General features: G+C 41.1%; 1 protein-coding gene across 1 annotated transcript in view; it reads right to left on the bottom strand.

The window, feature by feature from the left end:
- LOC124069485 (potassium voltage-gated channel subfamily B member 2-like) overlaps nt 1-6,890 on the bottom strand; it is a 20,433-nt gene extending 13,543 nt beyond the window's left edge. The window contains exon 1 of the mRNA XM_046408687.1: nt 6,306-6,890. Within this exon, the coding sequence (XP_046264643.1) occupies nt 6,306-6,890 (585 nt within the window). The remainder of the gene's footprint in view (nt 1-6,305) is intronic.
- Between the last annotated feature and the right edge of the window lie 9,709 nt (nt 6,891-16,599).

Raw genomic sequence — 16,599 nt, forward strand, 5'->3', positions numbered from 1 at the left:
TTTGTGAGGGATTTATCTGCTGCCGTAAAGTAACATTAGACTGAGACACACATACAGACACCTGTCAATCATCCTACATGTTCAAACAGTGCAGTCACAGAACATGGTGAGCGACACAGATCCTACCACCTCCCGTTTATTTTCTAAAGGAGTTGGTGACTTGTTCATTGGGAACATGATGTGATGGACAGTATATATATCTTCATTTTCAATTATTCTGACAATTATTGTCATGAAAAATTGTTTAGTCTAGAAAATGTCGAAACATTGTGAAAAGTGATGTCTTCAAATTGCTTCTTCTGTCCAGCCTGCAGTCCAAGCCCAAAAGACTTTCTTTCTTTCTTTCTCCAAAAGCCTTTCTGACCAAACCCCTGCAAAACCTTATTTGCATATTCTCTCCATGTTTATATTGGTTCTGTCCAGGTATTCAAGCTTCCTCCCACAGTCCAAAGACATGTTAATTGGTGACTCTAAATTCCCCATAGGTCCAGATGTGAGTATGAATGGTTGTTTGTTTACGTCAGCTCTGTGATGGACTGGTGTAGCCCACCTCTTACCCAGTGTCAGCTGATCAAAATAGTTAATTTTCTTTCAAATGACTATTCCATTAATCAACTAAAGGTTGCAGCTCTAGCTCAAATACAGCATTTAAAGAGATATGACAACAAGATAAATCATTCCTGAGCTTAAAAGTTTAAATTCAAAAACCTTGGAAAGAAGCTGAGAACTGGATCGACAAGACCATAGATAAGGTCATGATTTTGACAAGAGCAATTATGTGTGTACATGATGACCCCTAAAAACCCCAGACTTTCTGTTCCAGACTTTCCCCCTATGAGCTGCTGTAAATTTTATTTTCACCTCTGGCACAGAGCACAGGAGGTCAAAAGGGAAAACAACATTTTCAAAGACTGCAGGTATAAGTGGAGGACAGAGTGAGATGTCTCTGTCCGCTCTGGACCAGTGGTTCATTAGAGAGACTGACAGTGTGCGCTCTGGGTAAACAAGTACTTCATGCAGTTTGCAGAATACAACCAAAGACCTCTAGAAACACAATTTCCTCCCCAAAATGACAAGTCATACTCTTATTCTGATAGTCATCATGTCATCGTTATCATAATCTTTTGTTCAGTTGAAGCAACCTCTAAAAAAACCTGTGGTAAGTAGCTCTAATGGTTCTAGTGCTTGTCAAAAACAAGTAAATAATTGTTTCAATTATTGTCATCAATCAGTTATCTCTTTTAAATTTACAGTTAGATAATAAAAAGGTGTATTCTAATTGGATGGATGGATTTCAGATAACTCCCCAGCTCAAGCCTTTGTGGCATTCATATTTAAAATAAATGTGTTAACAATATTAATAAATACTAACAACAACATTTTTTAAGCTTAGGCGATGTGGAGAAGAGACACAGTGAACCAGTTTCCATGTCATGAATTTCTTCATTTGAAACTATAGTTTGAATATATGGCGTTATAAACATGTACTTGCTGACTCACAGTATTCGCATTTGCATTGGTTAAAAAAAAAGGAATGTCGATAAATTAAACATTTCATTGTACTGTGTGCTTAACTGCCCTTTTCCACCCTCCTGCAGGTCAGACAGTGGAAAGGACAGACTATCCAACCTGCCAACAGTTAGTCTATTTGCAGCAGCAGCAGTCCTGGTAAAAGCCCCAAAGGAGATTAAACCATTCTCCTAAGTCATACCGTCTGTGTGTGTGTGTGTGTGTGTGTGTGTGTGTGTGTGTGTCCCTTATGAACAGATGACCATGCATACAGACATGCTCTCATGACTAACTGCTAGTTGGACCCAAATTGTTTTTTGTATTTTGTTGTTTTTTTTTAATATTAGAAGAAACTGTGTACTGGATGAGAGATTATATATGTGTTTTATATTGTTAAATTCTTTGTTATTTCTTCAATCAGTAGTTAAAATACTGAAGATATATAGCACAAAACATTACATACATTTTAGGGTTTATTAAAAAAAAAAATTAACTGAATCAATCCTGTAATCCTGCTTGTGTATGTGTGTGTATGTTTCCTGCTGAACAAATGCTGCAGCATGTTTTTCAAATGGCCAGGTAACACCTGTGCTCTAATCATCAGTAGCACTGAGCTGTACAAGTCACCAAGAAGACACACTGGTGTTGTGTAAGGGCTGAGCTACATCACTGTTGCTACTGAGTCGCACTCAGCTGGTGTCAGTGCACAGCGGCCTAAGCAGCTTCCCTCCTGCTGACTCTACACTTCCAACACAGTCACATGGGCCTTTAAATGCCAGCCCTGAGGTATTTACGGAGAGATGAACATTCCATAACCTGCACTTTTCTAATGAAAAACAAATAAACTACACTTACATGCCAGATATAGTGGTTACATGATATCAGGCTGTCAGAACTGTCAGCATGGTTCAGTGCAAAATAAAGACAGATAGATATTCATTTGCACTACTCTGTCATTTGCACAACACCGCTGTAAATATCGTTCTTATCCCTGACACTGTTTATATTTTTTTATTCTGGTAGTTTTTATATTTATATAGTGCTGTTTTATATTTATAGTAGTTACGTATTTTGTAGGTTATTGGGCTTATACTGGGACCAGGTGAATTCATTTTGTTCCACCTCATGTTTCTCCATGTGTGAAATGACAGTAAAGCTCCTTGAATCCTTGAATCCTTGAAAATAGGCAGACAGATAGAACACCGATGGTTTCTCTAGAGCCATGAGCTGCCTCTACTGCGCTCAAACAACTGTACAGCAGAGACCGCTTTGCCGACATGCGTTTGGAGGTGACGCTATTATAGGGTTTAATGCTTGCAAAAATCACACATTTGAGAAAACTTCCTGTCATAACAACAAACAAAACAAAATCAAAATGCGAGTTAGATAATTTAGCTTTTACGTTTGTCCTAAGATTCCACTGATAAGTTTAATAACTAGAAATAGTATTAACTCTGACCCTTCATTAACTACAACTACTGTTTATTTACTTCACAACTTTTGTTGTATTGCTAGACATCATATTCAATGTGAACCAATAATTACTGTACAAGGTCTCAAAGTGAAACTGAACAGTTCAAGGTGACCAGAATTGAAGGCGTTAACAAGTGAGTTGATTTAATGTAACTGAAAATGAGATTTTACAGGGTGAAGGAGCTGAATCCAAAGTAAAGTTGCAGAATGTAACAAGTATTCATTTTGTAATGAATTCAAGTGAAATCTGCATATTCTACCCATCCCTGCCTGGGTTCACATGGCTTCCTCCCACAGTCCAAAGACTTGCAGGTGAAGTTAATTGGTAACTTGAAATTTCCCATCAGCTAGGATAGGCTTCAGCCCCCCAGTGACCCTGTATAGGATAGGCTTCAGCCCCCCAGTGACCCCAGTGACCCTGTATAGGATAGGCTTCAGCCCCTCAGTGACCCTGTATAGGATAGGCTTCAGCCCCCCAGTGACCCTGTATAGGATAGGCTTCAGCCCCCCAGTGACCCCAGTGACCCTGTATAGGATAGGCTTCAGCCCCCCAGTGACCCTGTATAGGATAGGCTTCAGCCCCCCAGTGACCCCAGTGACCCTGTATAGGATAGGCTTCAGCCCCCCAGTGACCCCAGTGACCCTGTATAGGATAGGCTTCAGCCCCTCAGTGACCCTGTATAGGATATGCAGTGATAGGTGGAGATGGAAAATGAAATTGGAAAATGCTGATAATTTTCATTTTGAAGTTTTCAGTGCAAGAAACGCCAATTTGTTTTTATTTGTCAAACCTTGATTTCCTGACAACACAGCTTATTTCATGCAGTGTTTAGCACCACTTGATCTCTTATGACATTTTGTCTTTCTAGTCAGTGTATTACCACACCCAGATATCATAGTGGATTGAAATGAAAAATCTGTTGGGAAACAATAAAAATCAATTTAAAAACAAATAGAATGCTTTACAAAATGATTACAATAATACCAGTACAGTTTGTAGCAAATAACTGCAAAGGTAGCATTGATGCCAGCTCTGTGGTTAATAACATGCAGTCTTGTTCATGCATGGATACAGTGTGGCCATTATGACCTGAGAAGGTAGCCTGATTTTGGCACATTACTCTGCTGACACACTCATGCCAACACCGTTTGCTGCTGCAGATATGCAATATTTTGGTATTACTGGCCTGACTAAAACTTGTTTATGTTAGTCGGTTATAACTTAAGTCAGTTCCCCAGCAAAACTTGGTTACTGCTCAGATTCTTTGTCCAACACAACACGATGTTAAACACCAACTAAATAACATAAATGGTCACTTCCTTCCTTTTGTTTTGTCTTTCCACATCCTTCTGATGTAAATATAACCCCAAAGGAAACAGACCTATAAGAGAGCAGTAAGATCACATCACACTGATTACAGGCATCAAGTTGGGGTATGTGCTAAATCAGCAGTTAAATGTCAGATCCGAGCTCTAACGGTAATCAGGCCCTGTGTGAATCTAGCTGAAATGTCTCTCTACATGCTGCTGACAGTGCAGTTGGCCAGCTGGAAACATGAAATCAATGAACAATATCAGGTGTAGTGTTTCCTAAGCATTTGCTTTTGTGCAGAAGTCTTTTTTTTTTTAAATCTCAGATCACTTTTCCTTTATTCCTTTCTGTTGTTTAAATGACACTTTCAACTAAGAAAAATGAATCAAATACAAAACAGCTAATTGTTGCAGATTCTTTTCATTACCTGACGTTTTACCAACCCATTCACTAAACTAAGGACGCAAACAGCGGATCTGCAGGAGAAATGAGGCATAAAATCTACCACACTGACCTCCATCTCCTATTGTTTCACCTGTCATGCATAAAGGGCACACTTGTTCCAGCACTGACTCTGAAAAGGATTAACAGATGTGTAGTATGTGATGCACAATCAAATAGTATGAATGGAATTCCTCAGGACACTTCTATCTCAGGTCTGCTGAAGACAGCTGGACAACTTGATAAGCAGCTAGCTTTTGCCCTTACAACCAAAGGACATGGATCTTACCAAGCTGACACTGTCGAACAGCCCTGTATAGATGGCAGATTTTAAACATCGTACATGACATAAAAGAGATTTGAAGAAAATGATTGTTTCAGGAATCTTTGCTTTTAACAACTTCATAATGATTCCAACACCGCAGTGTGCCAACCTGCAAGCTAATCTCAGAGTGGCCAGCTGCATCAAACTGGGCCATCTGATGAAAGATGGTGACAACATCTGTGGACGCCCTGAGGGGGAACAGCAGAGGACTCTATCAGGTGGTGGAGGAAGTGTGTGCTACCCTGCAGCAATCCCCAGTGCACTTGCAGAACAGCATATTCTGCATGACCAGTGCAGTGAAGAGTATGAATATAATCCTCCATCCTCTCTGTCTGTGTCCCCAGCCATGGTGGAGTGACAGCAAGGTGAAAGTCAGAGAAAGATGGCACATACACTGGTGAACCTTCTATCTGGTTCTGCCAAACAGGCCAACCTGCTTGAAAAGAGAGGGTGAGTTGACTTAACTTTAATCTTAACTTATGATGTGACTGTGGTCTAGTTTGTCCTTGTAATAGACAGCTTGATGTCTTATTGACTCACAGACTGGTTTAAGTCAGATGTGTTACAGTGAACAATACAATACTACTACCATCACTAGTATGTTTAGCAGTAACAGACAAATGTTCACTGCTGCCACATCACTAGTAATGGACTTCACAGACAGTGGAACTCATAAAGACTAATCTGTTGGTGACATTCACTTATATAAGCACAAGTTACTTGCTGTATAGCTGGGTTTGAGGAGAACATAATCCCTTATTCTGTGAGTATTACCATCAGCTTCTTTCTAGTTGCACCTAGCTGGTTTTCTGTTATTTCTTACTGTGGTGTTTAACTTGGGACAAAGAAAAGATAAGTTGAATGATGGATAGATTGTGATGCTGCTACACTCTATGGGTTGATGACATCATAAAGGTTATTTTCTCAGAGTTGATGGTTGATGAAACTCCGCCACATAATATGACTCTTTTTAGTGGTTGAGTAGGACTCCTGCTGACCAGGAAAGTGATCGTATTGTGTAAAATCGGAGTTCTGTCAATGCACAAGTAGCTCGTCTTAATCAACAAATTAACATTATAGTACCACAGTGCAGTACACAGTGCAAGTAACAGAAAGTAACAAAAGAAAACGTTTGGATAAAGTGGAAATTTTCTCATCTTAGACCAAAGGTCACAGAATGACATTATTTTTTAGAGTGAAATATCCCTTTACCAAGGTTTGTAGTGTGTGTGCAGCCCTTGTTACCTTTGCAGCAACAGATGAGCTGGGTTTCTCCAGCAGATCCCAGAGCTTCTGTCTCTTGTCGGGGCAGCAGCCCTGCTCCTCTTCCTCGCCCTCATTCTCCCTCAGCGTCTCCGCCTCCCTCCTCAGTTCCTCATTCATCTGTTCCTTCTTCTGGTGGTACCTCGCCTGGCAGCATGACTCCAGGTAGATTTCATCGATTCCCCAGTAGTCCAGCTCCTGGCCAAAGGACAGGGCACACATCTCCTCCATCATGTGCAGCTTCCCTGTCCTGTAGAAGTTGAGGATGGAGGAGAAGGCCACCGGGTGCCGGTCAAAGAAATACTCATTCTCGGTAAGGCTGTAGTCATCACAGATCTCCAGCAGTGACTCGTGAGTGTTGCAGTCTCTTAGCCTTCCCAGACGTGTTCTGGGCAGCCGGTCCAGCGTTCTCCACAGGACTTCATGTGTAAGACCTCCAACATTGAGCCTGACCCGCCGTGAGCGTGCCTTGATGCGAATGATGTCAATGGGCTCAGGGGGGAGCACAGGAGCCGCAGTGGGCCGAGGGTTGACTTTGGATGTGCTGAAGCTCACTCGGTCTGCCATGTTTGCTGTGCATGTGCTGCTCTCTTACTCTATGGGGCTGGCTCACCTCAGTCAGAGGCTGGATTGGTGTGTCTGAGTGTCTAGAGCTCGTGAAGTTCAGTGAGATGATGGTGGTGAAGAGAAGAGAAAGCTTGTCCAGGCCCACCAAGCTCACCTGGCTGTTTTCAGACCACTGAACTTCTGTATAGATCCATGGCTGAAAAAAACAAGACTCTATACATGACACAAGTCTCACCATTGTAAATTCAATTATATAACTCTCCTAAATAACCCCTTTAGTGTCAACAAAGAGTGCCACTGTCAACATTTGTAAAGGTGTAAAGATTCGTAAAATTACGGTTAGATTAACTTGCTTGGGAGCCTCAAGAAAGAAGTGAGTTGCTGGATTATCAGTAATCCTCAGCAACCAAAAATCTAAAAGAACAAGACTTGAACTTGGTTTTTACGTAAGGGCTCTCTACAAGACAAGGCCCACCTTAAGGCCATGATGAGTTAATATTGTTCTTTACTGCATTTTCCTAAATTAATTTTCAATTAGATTAAAACAGTTAGCACACAGTAACCCTGCGGATTTGAGGGGCAATAGCAGGTCTGGGCAGTTAAGCTTTGACCAGTTGGTAACCCAAGCTCACATGTTCACCTGCCACTAATGTCTTGCAAAAGTTTGAATTCTTCTTACAACAGGCCATATTAGATACGTATTGTTCTCCCGTATTACAGACAGACTGTTAGTTAATTCACTGCAGCTTACAAGCAGAGCCACGACAGTTTCACACCAAATCAAATATCAAATATGAGTGTTTACATTTGAAAGCCATATTCCATATTCTTAATATGGATAAAATTAATGGAGATGTGATACTAAGTCATTTAACTACAGAAATTCAAAAATTAAACTATATATTTTTGGGGGGTTTTCTTATGAAATGAGAAGCAGTTTGGTAAATCCACTGTCAGAGAAGGAATGTAATCAGGATTTCTTTTCTCTCTCTCTCTCTTTTTTGTGTGGAAGTCTTTCTCTGGTTGGACTTTAAAGGCTTATGTGGCCATTAGGAGTCCTCTGACTGCAGGAACTTTATCTGATTGTATAATGGAGTTCCACAAATCCCAGTAGTGGTATTAGTCTTCGTCTCCACTGGCTCAGGCCTGCCTTAGATAATTATAGACTGTCTATCTTCTCCTGGGACACTCCTGGGACACAGGATTACGTCAGGAACCAAGCTGCAACGTCACTGCTAAAAATCGCTCTTATCCAGTTCCTCTCCTCTAAAGTAATTAGTAACTTAATTTCTGTAGCTTCAACATTTAAGAAACTGATTTTACAGTTAAAATCTTGAGATTTACCACACCGTGACTCACCTGGCTGACATTAACAACTGTGTGAAAAGTTACATACCTGACTTTTAGTTCTTTACACCTTCTTTCTCAAACCAGATCAAATCTGTTGTTTGAATTGTGGACATGCAACTCAAAAATACGAGCTGAAAGTGAAGGCATCTAATTCACACAGAATAAAGCGACTCAGGCTTAGACCTAATTATTTTGTGATTATGAGTCCTCAGCAAGTTTAAAAAAATACAAGTTAGATAGAAAGTGAATAGAAAGTATGATTGGGATAATACACATCACGTTCAGGTCTGTTCTGTTCTGTAACTTACAACTACTATAGAGTTTATATGTTTAAATCCATTCAAAAGTGTGTTAAGTAAAAGTCTCCATGTAGCTCACCTCTGTGCAAACACATTAGATTTCGGAAAAGCCGAACTCTTGGGCTTCCAGGAGGTCCCACCATAGCACCCAGTTAGTTATCTCAGCTGCTGTGCCTCCCCTGCGGCCACAGACCCATGAAGCATCCCGAGAGCACACAGACGGCCGGACATCCACATTGTGGCAAAACAAAAAGAGTCAATCAATCAGCTGATGAGAGGAAGTGTCCCGGGAAGTGTGTGTGCAGCGCTGAGCGCCATGAGGAAAACACACGGCGGAAACAGAGAGAGACAAGTGTGAACTGCACGGCCCGGGAAGTTACGGCTCCCGCGGCGAGCAGCATAAAACGCATGCGGGAGGAGGAGGGGGTGTAATTGGATTTAGGCGTTCCGGCACCAAGGACAGCTCCAGATCAACAGCTTGTTTCCACTGAGCTGCTGCTCACGGTCACAGTCTTGTCTTTGCATCGGGTGGGAGCAATGCTGTAAGTCTGTTCCGGTCTGTGTAGCAGCAAGAACTGGATGTCTTCACCACACTTCTTCACAATATATTATGAACTCAATCTAGAATCTGTTTTCTATCTCCAGGGCCGGAAAATAAATTCCCCCGTCCTATGTCAGCTTGAGCCAGACTCCACCCATCTCAGTCCTTTGAGTTCCTTTTGAGAAGAATAAATAAAGGAGTTCTGATTCTGATCCAAATTCAGTCTCCAATAGTATATTTGAAAGTGTGGCTGCACTCAATATGAGTTTAAAAGCGCTGTAACAGAGGCGGTTATTTTGCCTGTTAAACCTAATAGCTTTTTGGTTTTTCTGAAAGTGAACATTTTAAAACACATGTATATGAAAACCTGTTCCAACGTCGAATCAATGCAACTTCATCACCTGCAGCTATAGACTTTAGCTTTTCCTTCAGTGCCTCACCTCACCACAAGAGGGCGACTGTAACACGCAACTCTGCCTCTCTGAACTTACAAGATACAAGATCACCAGATAGATACAAGATACAAGATTTGTTTATTTGTCACACACACAATCATACACGGTACAATGTGCAGTGAAATTCTTTTTGTCCCTGCTACCAAAAAATAGATAAGTAAAATTAAATATTGTAAAATAGAAACCTTATAAAAAATAATAAAATTAAAAAAGTGAAAATGTGCAGTATTTACATGAATAGTATTTACATGTAGTGCAGGTGGGAGTAGGATTGTCCAGATTAACGCTCACTGTTGAGCAGACGGATGGCCTGGGGGAAGAAGCTTCTCCTCATCCTCTCAGTGTTGGTTCTCAGGCAGCGGAACCGACGGCCTGATGGCAAAAGGGAGAAGAGTGAGTGTCCGGGGTGATGGGGCTGCCTGATGATCTTCTCGGCTCTCGACCTGCATCGTTTGGTGTAAATGTCCTGCAGGTCGGGTAAAGTTGTTCTGATCGTCCGCTCAGCTGAGCGGACGACCCTCCTAAGGGCCGAGAGGTCCTGCTTTGTGCAGCTGCCCATCCATGTGGTGATGCTCCCACTCAAGATGCTCTCAGTGGTGCAGGTGTAAAAGTTCCTGAGCACCTTGAGGAGAAGCCTGAAGTCTCTGAGGCGTCTGAGGCGGAAGAGACGCTGCCTGGCCTTCTTAACAGTCCTGTTAAAGTGCAGTGACCAGGACAGGTCCTCCTTCCTGTAGGCCTCCTCCTTGTTGTGGGAGATTAACCCCACGATGGCTGTGTCGTCAGCAAACTTTATAATGATGTTGCTGTCTGATGTGGACACACACACAATCACATCAACGATCATCTCACATCCCATTCACTATTGAACTCACTACCAAGGCGGCGTCCATATGGACATTTGCTGGTGAAAACCGGTAGATTCATTTGAGGACAATGAAGTGGCTGGATAGCAAGATAATCTTGCTGTTAAACATACTGTCAAATTATATTCATGGTTTGACAACCATGCTAAATAAATGAAATACATATATGATATATGATAACAGTGTATAAGACCTTCTTCTCTCAGTTGTACATGTGAGAGACTGTGCTCATGACTCTAGCTGAAAAATGGATACACACCAAAAGAGAACAAACAATATTCATCACATCTTTGGCACACAATTACAAATACACACTTGTGAAATCTTTAAAAGTTGCACATCAATTCTTCAAGCAAAAATACTTGATACTACCGGTATACGTTATTAAAGTTAATAAAACTAAGGTATAACTCAGAACATACCAGTAAAACTCAACTGAAAAGACCAAAATCACACAAACATATAGATATTCTGTACATCCACTGTTATAATGCACTTAGCGTTGCTGCATAAAGTCCATTAACAGCCCTCTGGGTGGTTCACACTAGTAGTGACTGATGTCATCCTCACATTTATCAGTTCTTCGGCTCCATGTGTGTTTTTACACATCTTGAGCCATCACCAGAGAGTTTCAACTATTTTTTTCTTTTTAGTTGAATTAACTTATTGGGGTTTACAGTGTAGAGAGGTTGTAGAACATACGATGTATGGCGATCACATCTTCCTAGAATCCAAGAATGAGAACTCACTATTGCTGCTTAAAGCACAACCAGTCCATTTGTCTCCTCTGACTCCCTTGAGTCACTGTCCATGCTATCCCAATAGTCAAGATTAGGAAACAAAGTAAAAACAAAAAAGAAACCACACAAAAAACACACATAACAGTTACAGTATTTCACATTTTTTAAATTATTAGCATTTAAAAAGTTATTGTACTTGTATTTATTTATATTGTATTTGCACAATGATTTATTGAAATTCAGTTTGTTATGGAGTGCATGGGGTCTGCCAGGAGCAGTGCGGAGGAAGGGCCTATGGCTATATGAGCTGCCCAGTGCTGTCAGAGTCTCAGGACACGAAAATCGTTCTCCAACAGAGAGGATACCTTGGTTATCATTCTTCTCTCTCTCCTATCAGCTGCACTAGGTTGAAGGGGCTCCCTGGGGCAGTGCTAGCCTTCCTAATGATTTTATCCAGTGGCTTCTTGTCTGCAATAGAGGTGTTACTGTCCCAGCAGAACACTTCATAGAATAGCATCCATTGACCTTCAGCATCAGCAAACAGAACAGAACAGGTCTTATAATACATTCCTAAAATTTTGCGGCAAATGTGAAATTGCTCTGCAGGGAAGTGATGAGCTCCACTAAACCCTGCAAGGATGACTTTTTTTTTTTTTGAATCAAGGACTGTTAAGCTTTGGGTTTCCCTGTTTAGGAACAATGGTCATATAGCCCACGTAACACTCAAATTACACTTTGTGATAGATTTGAAAAAAATACAAGTTAAGTCCCGCAGTGGCTTGTGTTTGGGTACGGTAACACCACTTGGACAAACCGCTGGAAGAGCTGCATTAGTCTGCACTGTAACTAGAGCCAGTGGTGTTATTAATGGCAGTTTGTTAAGCTTAGTTCTGAAAACTGGTAAAAAAAACCATGTGGAGAGAGAGAGAGAAAGGAGATACAAGGACAGGTAGAGGAAAGGGGATGTGGGCAGACAAACTCATTTTTGTTGATGAGAAAATTTCTGTTTGAGACTTGTTAAGAACAGATGTCCCAGCATTATTATGATTTGTTTTTGCAGGCCCTCTGTTGACTGCAACAGCAAATATGTTCACCTTTTCCTCTGGTTAATTCAGTTCCATTCAATTTATTTTTAAAGCACCAATTCACAAGTTATTTCATGACATTTTCCAAATCTAGATCTAGACCGCACTTAAATTTGCCTTTGTAAGCCAAGCAAAGTCATTTTTTACTTCACCACACTACTCCCACCACTGTGTTTTGTTTTGTTTTTTTATAGAGAGCAGGAAGAAATTTGTATTGATTCTAAGTTAAAAGCCAGAACTCAGAACTAATCATTGTCGCTGAATACGTATTACTTTCATGAATTGTTTCAGCAGCCTTCTCTTCTCAGCACTAAGAGAAGACAGCTGTATAACTTTGAGAAAAGGTTCCACATTCTGGTTAGCTCACCAAGTTACCATGATTATCTTTAAAGGCTCTCCTCCTTTTTCAGTAAAAAATAAAAGGCTGTTTATGGCTGCACATTTTCAAGTCTATGCCTGATACTTTGCTAATATTTTCAGCATAGCTATTTGAATCACTACAAAAACTAGAGCTGAGGGCAGTATTTCAGATGTATAAAAGTGGCTCAAGAAAGATGTGCAGGTTGCATAGGAGCAGGCTATCCTATAGGCTCCAGCTGCTCGCTTGAATACATTGTCATTGTTTTTCCAATCTAACAGGTTACACATTACAATGTAATGCGACATGGGGTGACCACATGGTACAGATGTCTTCTTTCTGTTCTGCTGATTGTCACGACTGATAGGTTAGATGAAATTACAGTTTGAGCCAAACTGCAAGCATTAGCAACTGCAGCTACGACAGCTTCTCTTCTTCTGGGAAGGCAGTGTTACTGTGGGAATCTTTGCCCATTAATGCAGCAGAGCATTTGTGAGGTCACGCACTGATGTTGGACAAAATGGCAAGGCTCAGAGTCTTCGTTCCACTTCTTCCCAGGGGTTGAGGGGTTGAGGTCAGGGCTCTGAGCGAGCCAGTTAAGTTGTTCCCCCAAACTCAAGCAGGTCTTTTTGGAGCTTTGCTTTGCGCACTGGGGCACAGTCATGCTGGAATAGAACAGGGCATTCGTCAAACTGCTGCCCCAAAGTTGAAAGCATAGCATTGTCCAAAATGTCTTGGTATGCTGAAGCATTAAGATTTCCCTTCACTAGAATTAAAGGGCCTAGTCTAACCCCTGAAAACCAGCCCCATAAAAAGGTGTCTGGATACTTTTGTCTGCATAGTATATCAGCTTTTGCAATTAAATATGATTTAGAGTTCCAAAGAGCTCTTTTGCTACTCTGAGTGCGCTCTCAGTACATCAGGGGAAAGTTACAGACTGTGTGATGTTATCCGAGCCAGTGAAAAGAGACAGTGAATTTTGGCACTGAATAAAATAAATAAATGGAATTAAAAACAAAATCTGAACTAGACAGGTTTTATTGGTAATGATACAAATATTTGGCACTGAATAAATGTTCCACTGAACAAATAAAATTCAGATATTTAAAAGTATTTTATTTTGAAATAGTTTTTGTATTTTGATGTTTTACAGTGACAGTTATTTTAGTGTTTGAGGGTTGAGAGCATGATTTGATTTGTATATTATTGAGAGACAGCTCTAACATGAGCCCAAACCTACTACACAGCTTCCATGATTTAACTGAAACCCCCAAACTGCAAGTATGCGGTGTCCGTTTCTATGTACTGTTATTTCTCTTTGTTGTTATTTTTTTCAGCTCTCCTCCGACCTAGAGTAGAAAATCCATTGTTTTCCAGCTGAAAACTAGAGGTGCTTCATTCCAGCCACTTAATACTTGGGCCTAGACATTCTCTCCATTAAAATTATGTACAGAACCAGTAACAAAGGTCAGCCACGGCGGAATGCGACCCTAATTGGGAATGAGTTTCATTTACTGCCAGCAATGCGAATAAAGTTCTCATTCCAACAATACAGAGATTGGATGGCTCTTAACGACAGGCCATCCACCCCTTATTCTTGGAGAACTCCTCCCCCACAGGATACTTTGAGGGACATGGTCGTAAGCCTTTTCCAAGTACACAAAATACATGGAGACTGGTTGGGCAAACTCCCAAACCTGCTCCATCGCCCTTGTGAGGTTGTAGAGCAGGTCCAGCATTCCACAGCCTGGGTGAAAACCACATTGTTCGCATTTAGGGGCAGTCGTGGATCAGCGGTTAGGGTGTCGGAGGTACCCTTGAGCAAGGTACCTAACCCCCACTGCTCCCCGGGCACTGCACGCGGTCGCCCACTGCCCCGGGTTTGCTGTGTGTGTGTGTGTGTGCCCGTCTCTTGGGTGGGTTAAATGCAGAGCACAAATTTCGTTGGAGTGAGTTCCCTCCAATGACAAAATATGTCACTTTCATTGAATCCATGGTTCAAATAACGGATGGGCTCTCCTTTCCAGCACCCTGGTGTAGACTTTCCCAGGTAGGCTGAGGAGTGGGTATTTGTGACACACCAACTGGTCCCTCTTTTTGAAAAGAAAAGACCCACCAGCAGGTTCGAGGATTGCTGCCGTGACTAGTTCCAGTGACCTTCTAACTGTAGCTCTGATCAGCCATCTCAGCAATGGCGGCGTGGAACACGGCACACTCGGATTCCATGTCCCTCACCACCCCTGAAGTGCAGTCAAAGCTCTTTCTTAGGTGAGAGTTGTCCTCAGGCAGACATTCCCTGCAAACCCTCTCTGATTGTCTAGATCTGCTGAGTCTATCTGGCATCCTACACCACCTGATCCAACTCACCACCTGATCCAACTCATCAGTTGACAGCACTGCTCATCTCTTCACCTTAATGTCCAGAACATGCAGACACAGATCTACTGATACAACCACAAAGTCAATCATTGACCTGTGACCTAGGGTGTCCTGATGCCAAGTGCACTTATGGACACCCTTATGTTTGTGGTGGTGTTTATGGGGAAAATGTGACTAGCATAGAAGTACAATAACTGAACACAGCTCAGACTGAGTGTGGACATGGCTTTGTCAATGCCCACAAAGTCCTCTAGTAGAACAATGGAATCCCCAATAGGGGCACCTATTCCAAAGACTCTAGAAAGGGTGGGTACTCTGAACGGTTGTTTGCTGCATAACCTGTTCCCAAAACTGCAGGTGTAGGTAAGCAACCCTCTCGTTCCCTGGGGTAAACTCCAACATGCAGGCAGAGAGCTGGCGGGCTATAAGTAAGCCCACTCCTGCCTTCTGCCGGTCACCGTGACCAACTCCAGAGGAGAGTCAAACCCCTCTCGAGGAGGTTGGTTCCAGAGCCTAAGCTGTACGTAGCAGTGAGCCAGACTATATTTAGCTGGTATCTCTTGATCTCAAACACAAGGGTGGTTGACGTACAAGTCGGAAGAAAACTTTTTTTTAAAAAAAAAATGATTGAATGATGAAAAAAAAATTATGAAAATGATTTTCTTGTGTTGTTATGACTGTTGACTTTCCAAATATATATGTGTTCTTTTAGATTTTGAGTTGAAATATGCTTTTTTTTTTCATCAATTTGCTCTATCAGTGCCTTAAATTGTCAAATGGTGTGACATGAAAGCTATTTCACATAAAGTGAAAATGAGGTGTTTATTTTTTTTCTAACTCACTTCATCAAACATTTTAATCATGACTGTGTTGATATTTAACATTTCCTTGTGAAAATTTTTATTTTTCGAAATCATCATGCAACAGAGCACATTGCTCCTCAATCTTTTTAAGCTATTTTAGATAAATTCTCTTAAACCTTGTAACAACAGTAAGAAATTTCTTGAGACTCTTGCTGATACTAATTTCCTTGTGTTCTATTGATATTTTCATGAATTACCACTTTTTGAACATTGCACCAAATGACGAGTGTCCCGCCATATGGTCAGCTGCACCACACCACATCATTGCAAAAAGTGTCTTATATGTATTTAACACACAAACAAAACAGTTTAGGAAACAGGTTACACATGAATTTCAAATACAGCATAATAACAGCATTCACATAACTTTAATGGTTCAATATAAACTCTTAACATTGTGTATTCAGTAATAGTTATTAAGGCATTAAGACATATTATCATTAAGGCATCCAGGTCACTGAAGGGTTTAATTTTCCTTTTTTACTTCTCTTCATACCTGTTAAAGGAAAATATATAATGACTAAGATTTTTAAACATTTAATTTGACATTCACTATCATAGTCATAGTAAGCAGTAGTAATAGTTTTCAAAATATTACTATGCTGGTTGTGGCCTAGACTTTCAACCTCCTATAGCTGTGTCTGTCCTATGTGAACTGGCATGATGTATGTACTTTTCCCTCCTTTCCCTGAGGACTTCCTCTCTCCTTACAGGGTCTGCATTCAGTCTTTCCCTGTACTTGTGTGTCCTCTCCTTGATGAACATATCTGTCTCAC

This window comes from Scatophagus argus, chromosome 13 (genome assembly GCF_020382885.2).
Source record: "Scatophagus argus isolate fScaArg1 chromosome 13, fScaArg1.pri, whole genome shotgun sequence".
Taxonomy (NCBI): Eukaryota; Metazoa; Chordata; class Actinopteri; family Scatophagidae; genus Scatophagus; species Scatophagus argus.